The sequence below is a fragment of the Rhinatrema bivittatum genome, chromosome 1 (genome assembly GCF_901001135.1).
Source record: "Rhinatrema bivittatum chromosome 1, aRhiBiv1.1, whole genome shotgun sequence".
NCBI classification, from domain to species: domain Eukaryota; kingdom Metazoa; phylum Chordata; class Amphibia; order Gymnophiona; family Rhinatrematidae; genus Rhinatrema; species Rhinatrema bivittatum.
The window spans coordinates 136,101,030-136,113,775 of NC_042615.1; the positions used below are offsets into that span (position 1 = coordinate 136,101,030).

General features: G+C 47.8%; 1 protein-coding gene across 2 annotated transcripts in view; it reads right to left on the minus strand.

Annotated features, from left to right (window-relative positions):
• The window catches only part of CEP135 (centrosomal protein 135), a 435,470-nt gene that overhangs the window by 34,690 nt on the left and 388,034 nt on the right, over positions 1 to 12,746 (minus strand). For both annotated transcript variants that reach the window (XM_029587343.1, XM_029587336.1), the window contains one exon: positions 11,999 to 12,103. In XM_029587343.1, coding sequence (XP_029443203.1) covers positions 11,999 to 12,103 — 105 coding nt within the window. The remainder of the gene's footprint in view (positions 1 to 11,998; positions 12,104 to 12,746) is intronic.

Consider the following 12,746-nt stretch of genomic DNA (forward strand, 5'->3'; position numbering starts at 1 on the left):
TGGAAGAAAGTTTTCAAGACAGGTTGGCCAAAGGCAGAGTCTTCCATATCTAAGCAGTAGAGGGCTGCAAATGTGTGAAGAGGGCTACATGTCGCAGCCTAGGAAATGTCAGTAATTGGTACTGAAAGACAGTGTGGTACAGATGTTGTCATGGCTGTTACAGAATGTGCCTGCACTCACCCCTAGAGAGGAAGGCCTGCTTTGTCATTGCAGAATTCGATACAGTCTGTTTGTCAGTTGAAGAGAGTTTGTTTGCCCACTGGAACTTGCAGCTTGTCTTTGTCAAGGAAGGAAAGAGTTGGGTGTATTTCCCATGGAGTGAAGTGTGGTCTAGATAGAATGCAAGTGCATGCTTACAGTCCAAGGTGTGGAAACCCTCTCGCCCTGGTGAGAAAGAGGCATCTTGGGAAAAAGTGGGCAGAGTATATTCTGAGTAAGGTGAGAGGCTGCGTCTAGCTTAAGTAGAATATTAGGGTGAGTACGGAGGACAACTTGGTCACGGAGGAATCTAGGGTCAGGTGAGTAAGCAACAAGGGCTTGCAACTCACTGACCCTTTTAGCAGAAGTGAAGACTATGAGGGAAAGAATTTCCCATGTTAGAATTTTATAGTTATAGGAATGCAAAGGCTCAAACGGGGAACGTACGAGTCTTATAAGCACGTCATTATTCTCACCTCGACGTACGGTCTTCTATCCTCTTGAACGACGGACTCAGGCACTTCCAGGTTAAAGCACCTTAAGCTTTAACACATATTCTTTATTGTATTACAAGCCGTTAAGCCCGTTAAAACGGGCTACATCCCTCTGTCTCTCACCTCCCCCTCATTCTCTCTCCCCTCACTCTTCACCACCCCCTACCTCCCTCCCTCTCACCCACTCCTCCCTCCCACTCAGTCTCACTCACTCCCCCCCCTCCCCCTCCCCCTCAGTCCCACTTCCTCCCCCTCCCCCTCAGTCCCACTCCCTCCCAACCTCACCCCCCAGTCCACTCCCCTCCCTCTCAGTCCATCCCCTCCCTCCCATCTCTCTCTCCCCCCCCTCTCTCCCACCAGTCACTCACTCCATCTCAGTCCTGCTCTCCCCCACTCTCTCAGTCCCCCTCCACTCAGTCCACTCCCTCCCACCCATCATCCTCTCTCCCTCTCCCTCCCCCTCTCTCTCCCCCCGCCTCTCTCCCCCCCCTTCCTCCTCTCCTCCTCTTCCTCCTCTCCTCCCTCTCCCTCCCTCTCCTCCCTCTCCCCCCCCTCTACTCCCGCTCCCCCTCACTCTCTCTCTCCCCCCCCTCACTCAGTCCCCCCTCTCACTCAGTCCCACTCCCTCAGTCCCACTCCCTCCCTTTCCTCCCCTCTCACTCAGTCCCTCCCTCTCTGTCAGTCCCTCCCTCTCTCTCTCCTCCCTCGCTGCCGCTGCCACCCGACGCCGCCGCCGCTGCCATCCGACGTCGCCGCTGCCACCCGCCGCCGCCGCCGCTGCCACCCGACGCCGCCGCTGCCACCCGACGCTGCTACCACCGGACGCCGCCATTTTTTTTCTGGCTCAGACCGACGTGCTCGCCCGCACATGCGCGGTAGAGCTGGTCTCTACCGCGCATTTGCGGCACGTCGGTCATCCTTCGTTTATTAGGTAGGATGTTATAATTACCTCCTGCCTTTACCTTTCTTCCAGCTATTTAAGCTTCCAAGTTTTTACTCCTTGTTAAATGTAACTTTGCCTTATTCACCTCTATTGTTAAATTACTTTATTTATTGCAGTTATACCCTTGTTCTATGTAAACCGATCCGATATGGTTATTACTATGAAGGTCGGTATAAAAAAGTGTTAAATAAAAATAAAAATATGTAGGCCCCATTCCGTAACCAGTGATCATAGAGGAGGCTTAGTCTGTAGAGAACCCATGATAAGCTGACTCATAAGGGGATGAGCCGTTAAATCGGGCATCCCCTACTCCCAGGTGGTACGCTGAAATGGAACTGAGGTGTACCCGTGCAGAGAATCCGAGGGGTACCCTAGATAGCCTAAGAGAGATGGAGTGGTACAGAAAAAAGGGGCTAATACCTTTTTGTGCTCACCATGCTGTAAAACTTGCCCATTTCAAATGGTAAGATTTACGTGTGGAAGGCTGTCGTGAAGCTACAAGTACCTGAGAATATCAGTAAGTCTGCGTTATGAGACTGACCTGTGGGCAGGCAAATTGGGTACTGGAGTGATAGATTGAGAAGTATGGGGAACATACTTGTCGAGGCCAGGATGTGGTTGTGAGAATCATTGGAAACCTGTCCTGCTATAGCATCACTAGAGTTTTGGCTATGAGCGGTATTGGAAGAGACGCATATAGGAGGCCATTGTTGCAGGGGCGAGCAAAGGCGTCCATGGGAATGCATTTCAATGCATATGTAGGGAGTAGAATCTGTCCACTCTGTGGTTCGATTTGGATGCAGAGGTGAAAGGTTGGTTGACCTCAGCACTAGAAGATTTTGCTCGCTACACATGGATTCAGAGACCATTGGTGAGGATGGAGACATCGAGTGAGATGGTCTGCTAGCGCGTTCGGTATGACTATTAGATAAATGGCCCGTATATGCATGGAGTGTGCAAGGGCCCAGGCCTAGAGCTGCGCAGCCTCCTGGCAGAGCAGATAAGAGACTGTGCGTGCTTGTGTGTTGGAATACCACACTGCCACTATGCTGTCTGTATGCACAAAGGTTTGTGGGAGAGGCAGTGTTTTAAGGCATAAAAAGGCATAATGCATGGCTCGAAGCTCCAGGAAGTTGATCTGAAACTTTTCATGGAGCAGAGTAGACGCATTTTGGATTTGGAGGATGTGGATTCGAGCTCTCCAACCCTAGTTGATTACGACCGTGGCCAAGATCATCTGAGGATTTGGTACTGGATCGGTAATATGGATCAGGGAAAGCGGTTGAACGGCTTAGAGCCACTGAAATTTGAAAATCCACTGAATCTTACTCATGACTAGTCTGGGCATATGAGTGACGTGGATAGTGTGTTGCATGCGTGCAGAAATGTGGAGAATTTAATAGGATGTCTACACAGTTGTTGGGCAGGAAGTCCGTTGCGACTAGAGCACAGAACTACTCCCTATGGGATTTATGATAGTTGATCAGAAATCCCAGCCAAATTAAGAGAAGATTTATAGTGAGTCTTGGAGAATTTAGAGCTCCTTGCTTGGATTGATTCTTATTAGGCAGTCGTCCATGCAAGGAAAGGCGTGAATGCTGTTTTACTCCGTAGAGAAGTGGCAGTCACTGCTAGGCATTTGGTGAAATACCCAAGTTGTCGAAGCTAGTGCGAACGGCAGAATTTGGTATTGAAAATGTTGACAACTCACTATGAAGCGCCTAGAAAGACTAGAGGAGAGAGGCAACCCACTTATTGTAGTAAGGGAAGCACAATGACGAGAGACACCATTCTGAACTTTCCCTTTTGAAGAAATTTGTTGAGATTTCTGGGGTCCAGGATGGGCGGAGATCGCCTGCTTTCTGTTGAAAGAAGGAATAGCGGGATTAAAAATTCTCCGCCTCGTTGCATCCGGGGAACAGTACTTTGAGCCCTGGTTCTTAGTGGGATGGCTGCTCTGATGTCTGGCAAGGTTGAAAGTTCAGGAACCTACCCAACTGGTAGAGCTAGTGTGATCTGGATATCAGTTGGTCTCACGCAGGAGCGTGAGCGGTAAAAGTCCTTCCCGCATCTCTCTCTGCTATGCAAGAAAACGTAGAGAGCTGTCGCCAGGTCTCAAGGTGGGCTTGCAGTTGAGGCACTGTCTGCTGTACCTTGTGCATGGCAGATCAGCTCGTGTGTCTGGGACTTTGGGCCGTAATCAAGATCCGGAAGCCAGACTATTATCGAGCACAGCATCCTGTTTCTGGCAATGGGAGGACGTCTCGAAGCAATCCCAAGTTGCTGGCAGAGAGGTTCCCCTTGGTGTTGCGTCAAACATCGCTGGTAGCAATATGTGACACCAATATGGTTCTTGGAAGATAACACGACCTAGAACCTTCCGAAAACATCTGGTCCGTTTTAGTGACCAGGTCTTGATGGGATCGGTGCTGAAGCGGGATTAGAGTGCCCATTGCCCTTCGTGGTGGAGGCACAGAACGACAAGTCGGCGGCGAGAACTTAGGCTGTCGTTGGTAGGTATCGCAACGAGGCAGTGCCACAACGGTGCGAATATCAATGGCTCCGGTGCTAGTAAATTTCGGGAGGCATCAACAACAGCCTGAGGGACGTAAACATCCGGCTCCACCCTGTAAGCTGGTAAGGTAGCGCAGCTACAGAGGGGACAGGCTAGGCATTACTGGCGCTTCCACATTATTTTGTGGTGGATCAGTACCCGGCACCAGTGGGGTACGCCTCGGGTGCAGAAGAGCATAGGACTCGTGTACCCGGGTCCGCTTCACAACTGGCTCAATGGACATTGATGCCGGTGCGGAATCAGTGCCAGCACCGAACATGAAGCCACGTCGGTGCTGGCTATTTCCCTCGGAGCTCGGCCCGGTCATTCTCCAGCACCGAGGGAACTGAAACCAATGTCCAGAACGGCGTCGGCGACAGTTGTTTACCGTGGCAGTAGCGATGTTTCCCTCAGCGCTCGGCCCGGTCATTCTTCAGCACTTAGTAATATGCCACTGATGTCCTGGATATGGTCGGTGGCGGACGGTCACCGTACCGGTGATGATTCCCACGGTGCTTGGCCCGGTCATTCTCCAGAGCTGAGGAAGATGCCCTCGCTGTCTTGGATCGCAATTGGTGACGGACCGTCACCATGCCTCCACTGCTCCTGGCACTGTTTATCGCTCAAGGATTACACAGGGCTCTGAATTAGAACCCAAAGTATGGAGCGTTTTGTTTAGACAAGGACATTGATTTAGGTGCTTCGGTAGCGTCGATGTATGCATGGATGGGGGCATCGACAGCATGGATGGATGCAGCAATGGAATCGATGACAGCATCGATGATGGCCCTGGTGGCAATGTGAACCGATGTCCCTGTCCCTCTAGCCCCGATGAACCCGTGGAGGATCGCAGGAAGGACACTCGCAGGCATCGTGGGGCTGACCAAGGGTGATAGACATAGGGAGAAAGAAGGCTGCAATTCGGTTGGTAGCCCAGGGGAACCATTAGTGAGGTGATAGGAACAGACCGAAAAATAGGGCATAGTACTCACCGAGCATAGATGAAATGTACATGAAGGGAGACCCGTGTAGGGAAAATTTGTGAAGTAAAACTTCAAGTGTTTCCGTGAGAAAAAGTTGTGAGAAATCTCTCACAGAGCTCCTGAACGCGAGGCAAACTGCTTCACAGAAAAAAAGAGACTGAAGGGAGACCCCTGTGGACACAGGGATCAATGCATGCTGGGCATGCTCAGTGTGCCAGTCAAAGCTTTCTAGAAACTTTGACAAAGTTTTCCATGATAGGGCTCCATCCAGTGATGTTACCCATATGTGAGGACTACCATCCTGCTTGTCCTGGGAGAATCCCTGTAACACGTAGCTGCACGGGAGGACTATAATACAATTCTTTGGCAGCCAAGGGAGGGAAGCTGGACTTAAAGAAAAGGAAATTATCAGGTAAGTAGTAATTTCTCATTTCTAAGTGTCCAGTCAGATGAACCCAGAACAAGTGGGATGTACCCAAGCTACTCCCCCATAGGGCGGGAGGCTGCCCACGGTCCAGTCAAAACCGCATGTGCAAAGACCGCATCCTCCAGGGCCTGCACATCCAGAAAAGGTGTGTAAGACTGACCATGTTGCAGCTTGGCAAATGTTGACGGGCGACAACAATTTAACTTCTGCCTATGACACTGCCTGAGCCCTAGTAGAATGAGCCCTAACCTGACTAGGTAACAGCTTCCTAGCATCCATGTATGCAGCTGTGACTACCTCCTCAATCCAGCGAGCTATTGTAGCTTGCGAAGCTGGCTCTCCCTATCTAGTACCGCAGTGAAGGACAGATGGTCTGACTTCCGCAAGGATTCAGTAACCTTGAAATATCTGACAATATGCCTCCTACATCTCACTCACTAAGGACGGCAGGGAGATGGACTGATTCAAGTGAACCTCAGTGACCACCTTCGGTAAAAAGGAACAATATGCAGCTGTACCTCCCCTGGAGTCACTTGGAGAAACTGTTCCCGGCAAGACAGGGCCTGCAGTTCAGAAATCGCAACGAGATTGCGATTTGCCACCAGAAATACCGTCTTCAAGGTCAACAACCACAAGGAGAAAGTACATAGCACTCTAAATGTAGGGCCTTCCAAGAAGTCCAATACAAAATTAAGTCTTCACAAGGACACCGGAAACCACAAGGGAGGCCGAAGATGTTTCATGCCTCTCAGATAATGGGCCACATCAGGATGAGGCGACAAGGATCCACCATTTACCTGATCCCTAGAACAGGAAAGCGCCGCTACCTGTACCTTCAAGGAATTGAGAGCCAAGCCTTTATGCAAGCCATCTTGCAAAAATTCCAAAATGAGCAGAATCTTGACCAAAGAAGGAAAAGTACCTCAATCCTCTCACACCAGGCTTCAAACTCTCCATAGGCCAAATATAGGAAGTGGAGAACTTTCTTGCTCTTAGTAAGGTGGAATTCACTGCCATGGAATAGCGATATTTCAGCAAGAAAGCCCTTTCAAGGGCCAAACCGTAAGACAAAATGGATTCAGATCTTTGTGAAGAACAGGTCCCTGCTGCAGCAGGTCCTTGTGCACTGGAAGTCGAAGAGGTGAATCCACCAGGAGCCTCTGCAGATCTGCATACCACGGTCTCCTGGCCAATCAGGAGCGACCAAGAGCACCATTCTTCTGTGGCGCTCGATCCTTCGAATCAAACTGCCCAACATGGGCCATGGAGGAAAGGCATGTAAGCAACTTGTCTTCCGGCACTAGGGCCTTAATCCCCAAGGACTTCGGATCTCTTCTGTGACTCAAGAAGCATGGAACCTTTGCATTAGGCAAGGTCGCCAACAGGTCTAAGAATGGAAAACATCAGGAATCCAGAATCAGTTGAAAAGCTTCGTCTGACACGCCCACTTTCCTGGGTCCAGACTCTCCCTGCTGAGAAAGTCTGCTCTTACATTGTTCTTTACTGCGATGTGCGAGGCCTAAACATTTGGAGATGCACTTTTACTCATTCCATATTGCCTGCGACACTTGTTGGCTCTTGATATCTCCCTGCCTATTGATGTAAGCCACCGTCGCAGCATTGTCCGACATTATTCGGACCAATCAACCTTTCAGCCTGTTGCTGAACTGTAAATATGCCAGACTACTCTGGCATATTTACAGTTCAGACAACTGATGTTCCAGAAAGACTCCTCTGCATTCCAGCGGCATTGCACTGTCATCTCCTGATAGTCAGCTCCCCAACCAAGGAGACTCGCATCCACCATCAGTACCAGCCCGTTTGGAGGGATTAAGAAAACTCCCTTCCTCAGGTGTTCAGCCTAAAGCCACCACTGCAGTTGGGAGGAAACCTCCATTGGCAGGAGAAGCTGAATTGAATAATCTTGAGACTGTGGGTTCTACTGAGACAACAGGGAGTGCTGAAGAGGATGAATATGCGCCCTTGCCCATGTTTCCACTTCTAGAGTTGCCGCCATCAAGCCAAGTACCTGCAGGTAAGACCATACTGTCAAGTACAGAGTGGCCATCAACAGAAGGAAATGGACTATCAACTTCTGAAGTTGAAGGGTCAACAGGAACACCTTTGTCCTGCTTTGTGTCGAAATGAATCCTGAAGTAATCCAGCGACTGAAGGCTGAAAACCATTCTTGGCTAGGTTCACTACCCAGCCGAGTTCATGCAGCAGGGAAATCATCTTGAGAGGCACCAGGCAGCTCTTTTCTGGCGACTTGGCTCAGAACAGCCAGTCATCCAAATACGAGAGTACTAAGATTCCAGCCCTTCATAATTCTGCTGCAACTACTACCAGTACCTTGGAGAAGATTCTGGGAGTGGTGGCCAAACCAAAGGGCAGAATTTGAAACTGAAAATAGTGCCCCAGCACTGCAAACTGGAGAAAGCATCAATATGAATGTGAATGGGTCAGATGGCAATGTTAAGGTATGTTCTGACAGATCAAGGTAGGTCAGAAACTCCCCTGACTGCACAGCCAGTATCACTGAGCGCAATGGTTCCATGCAGAAATGGTTCACCCACAGATGACAGCTGACACCTTTGTGATCCAGGATGGGATGAAAGGAGCCCTCCTCCTTTGGCACAACAAAATAAATGGAATATCGTGACGTATGTTCTTGAGACGTGGACACTGACTACAGCCCTCAGACTGAGAAGCCTTGACAATGTACGCTCTATCGCCTGCTTCTTCTGTAGGGAGTGGCAGGGTGACTCCATGAATACGTCCCAAGGAACACTGTGAAACTCCATCACATATCTGGCTCACATCACTTCCAGGACCCACTGATCCAATGTGATTTCGACCCACCTCTGATAAGAGAGAGCGAGAGAGAGAAAGAAAGAGAGAGAGTCCCTATCTCCTGTTCTGGGGGGTAGGTCAGCAAGCCTTCAATAGGAGGCTCAGGAGGTTCCACTACCTGAGCCTATGCCTCTTCTGGGCTGTCTGGGACGAAAGGACTGAGACCTACTGAAAGGCAGAGTCCTCTGAAAGTTCGCTCCTCTATAGGGTCGAAAATACCTGGATTCTGGACCCCTCATGTTAAAGGGCGCTGTGTCTGCTTCTTATTCTCCGGAAAACAAACCAGAGATTTGCCCCACTTATTGGTCAGTTTTTCCAACTCGTTCCCAAATAAAGGCAAGCTGTTAAGGGGAAACTTGGTGAGGTTAGCCTTGGAGGTTACATCAGCCGACCAATTTCTCAACCATAACTGGTGCCTGGCTGCTACTATCGAAGCCATCCCTCTGGCGGAGGTGCAGACCAAATCACAGCCTGAATCAGCCAAAATGGTCATGGCTGGTTCTATAACTGCCCTGGAATTCACCCCAGAATCAACCACCTCCTGGGAGAGAAGCAAACAATCTGCAAGGACATTGCTATTGCTTCAAACGCCTGCTTAAGGATAATCTCAATCTTTCTAGCATGAGTATCTTTCAAGGCCGCTCCTCCTCTTACAGGAATAGTAGTCCACTTGGAGACTGTGCAAACAAGTGCATCAATCTTTGGAAACGTAAGTGCCCTCTTATCACTGGATTAGGAGGGTACAGCTTTATGCAAGGACACCAAAACGGGACTTCTCTTCAGCTCAGACACGGAATCTGTCCCAGAGATCACAACTATGTCCAAGGTCTGGGAGATCAGAGCTGGAAGTTCATTTCTATGAAAGAACCGTAGCATAATTCTATATGGTTCTAGACCTGGAGGAATTTCACCATCCTCCAGAGAAGAAGGAATCTGCATCATCATCCGTGCCATCCGGATCCATATCAGGAGGATCCGCTGTCGCTCTAGCAGCATTCCTGCACTCAAGAAAAGGTCCAGACAAGGTCCCTACCTGCTGCTCTTCAACTCTAGGAGCAGTGGACTGGGTAAAGGACTGCGCATGAAAAAGGGATGGCAACCCTTGGAAAAAATTCTACCCAGGAAAATGTAGAAGTATCCAAACCAGGAGACACCTGGGGTGCAACTCAGCGAGGACTGCCCACTAATTTGTGCTGAGGAGTCAGAGGAGGATCCAAGGTCAGGCACCTCATCTGAGCTGTCTTTACCCATACCTACAGCTGGCTGGGAAGAACCATGCTTAGTGAAATCAGAAGAGAATAAAACTCCTTGAGTCTCCAAACAGTGCTGGCACAAATTAGCAGGCACTCCTTGCTGAGATGCCCTAATATGACAGGCAGTGCAAAAGGAAAAGTGCTTACGCTTCTTAGGAATAGGTGCCATTATATGCAACATTGTGCTGAGCGGCGGCTGGAGGCGTGCTTCTAGCTGTTTTTGTTTGAACATTCAAAAATTCTAGGAATCCAACTCCTAGGTGTCCTATACTTAGGTGTCACAACGCTAGGCGTCCCATACTTAGGCGCCCGTAGAATAAATGCCACTCAAAGGACAGGCGCACAAAAAAAGCTTAACTTGGATGCATAAGGAAGCATGAGCCTGGACGCATAAAAAAGCCTGACCAGGCATCAGAAAAACAGGACGCACAACTGGATGCACACGATGAACCAAAAATTCTGTAGAGGACAGCCTAAGAAGTGCGTGAAAAGCAGTTGAGGCCTACCTCGCGGGGCGCAACCAAGAAACCTCAGGAGCGGGGCCTAGCCAACAGAGTGGGACGAATGTCAGAACGGTGCACCGAGCACGGAGACCAGGAGGAAGGAAGTCCTAGCAGAACTCTCCTTCAGTGTCTCTGCAACTATTTTTTTTTTAAACACTTACAGGAGCTCAGCCTTACCTGGTTGAACACAGACATGGTCCCTGGCTGCAGGGGGAGAAGGCATTTGCTGTCACTGTCACGCTCAGCTTCCTGCACCCACTGCCTTTCAGCTGTTTAAGCAGCTAAATCCACGCGGGCTCAAAAACCAGCTACCGGACCAAGGCACACCTCTGAGGTACCATGGAAATCACCTCATTGAATTCTCAACTGGGTTGGACCTTATGGTATCACCGCAGGAGAGTGGGGCAAATTGCTTTTCTCCTTTTCTCAAATCAAAGCAATCCCCAGTGGGGAGATGCATTTCCCTCATCTGCTGGAGTCAGAGATGTGCCCCCTCAGAGGGAGGGGCTGCCTTTGAATGGTAGCCTTCCCCCATTCACTAACTTATACCGTTCTTACAAAGGTTCACCCAGGCCTTAATGGTAACAGAACTGTTACATAATTTTAAGGTGATCATAGAAAAATACAAACCTAGGGGCTGATGCAATACAGTGTGTTCAGCCGAGTGCACTGTTTAACCCGCTGTCGGATGCGGGTTAAATAGGCGCTAATCCACCCCAATGCAATAGGGGGATTAGCGCTTATTTAACGTGCGACCGACGCGGAGTGAATGAGTTAGCGCTCATCACATGCAAATGCATATGAATGAGGCTATTATTCATTCACTCCAAATGCAAAAAAATAAATGTGCATCTCAGACGCACATTTATCACTCAGCTATTCACGCCTGCCTGGAGCAGGTGTAAATAGCTGAGTGCACTGAAAAAAGTACAGAAAAGCAGAAAAATGGCTTTTCTGTACTTTTTTTTAAAAGCAGAAAAAAAGGAAAAAAAATCTCTGCCGGCCACTTTGAAGACCGATGCAGAAATGTTCGGCGTTGGTTTTCATAACCGGCTAGGTGCAGTTATGAAAACAGATGCTGAGTTTATCGGCATCGGTGTTCAATACCGGCAGACTGCCGGAAACCGCGGGTTCGCATTAGCAAGAAGGCACTAAGATCGTGCTAGCAACCCTAGCGCCTCCTTGCTAGCGCGACTCCTAATTTGTATATTGCATGGCGCCCCTCTTTCCGCGAATAATATTACATCGGCTTGAAAAGCAGCATGTATATATATATATAACCATAACACAGTACGTTAGTCCCCCAGTATCACAATGCTACTCAGAACTGCAAGATGACAAATCTGAAAAATCACTACTTATTCTCTTTCCTCAACAGCTCTGGACATTATTACGACAGTCTCAAGGATTTAAAAGGAATGTCATCCTACTACATACCAAGAGTCAAGTTTAAAGACTGGGCATAAAAAGAAAAGAAATATAGTACCAAATAGCCTCAGAAAAATTCCAAATATATTGTATATGTGCCAAATTTAAGATCTGTGCAAAATTTCATGTAGCTCCCACCTTTGAAAAGAAAAAAGTTGTACCAAAAATTTTCACACATTTTCCTGTATAATATTGGAAGCAGCATACATTTTTCCTAAGGAATACATTTAGCACTAGAAAAAAAAAAAAACTTGTAGAAAAAAATTAAATCTGCTAAAAAAAAAAAAAATGCAAATAGTATTGCTGGCCTTTAATCCAATTTTTAAATCTGTCCCATAAAGCAGTTATTAAAAATTGCTTACCTCTCAAAGCGTTCTGTGGTAAGCTGCCTTTTCATGATGTCAAATTCAGTTTGTAGTTGTGCAAGCTTACTTCGAAGCATGGAAACCTCTCGAGTTTGACTGTTTCTTTAAAAATAAAACAAAACAAACTAATCTCTTAGATTATAAATTTTGATGATACCCTAGAGGAGATCAAATACATTAAATAGGATTGTTTGATGAATATCTAAACAGAGTAAAATAATCAAAAGGAACCACAGACTGGATTCTTCAAAGACAAAAAATAGTCAAAAGGCCAAAAGAAACCATGGCACGATGCAATGAATTATACAACGGAGGATTTTCCTGAAGACAGAAAAGTGGAAACACCTTAACAGTTGTGGAAAGAATAAGTAGTAATGTAATCATAGACATATTTTATACCATTGTAAGGTGCCACGTTACATAGCCTGGAGCTTTCTAAGATTGGGCAATTCATAAACATAAGTTATAAATAAAATAAATGTAAAAAAAACCAAAGTAGAAATCTTCTAAAATATGGCAAAACAGATCAACTAAGTGTAATTAGCACAATACTTATTTATGCAATGAATCTTTAGTTTGGAGAAAAACGGGTCTCCAAGATCTCAAGAAAGAACTAATCCCATTCTTACAAAAACATAGAAATGACGGCAGAAGACCAAATGGCCCATCCAGTCTGCCCAGCAAGCTTTCATACTTATCTGTTACTCTGACCGGTGAGGGTCAGGGCCCTTTTTTTGCTAACTTT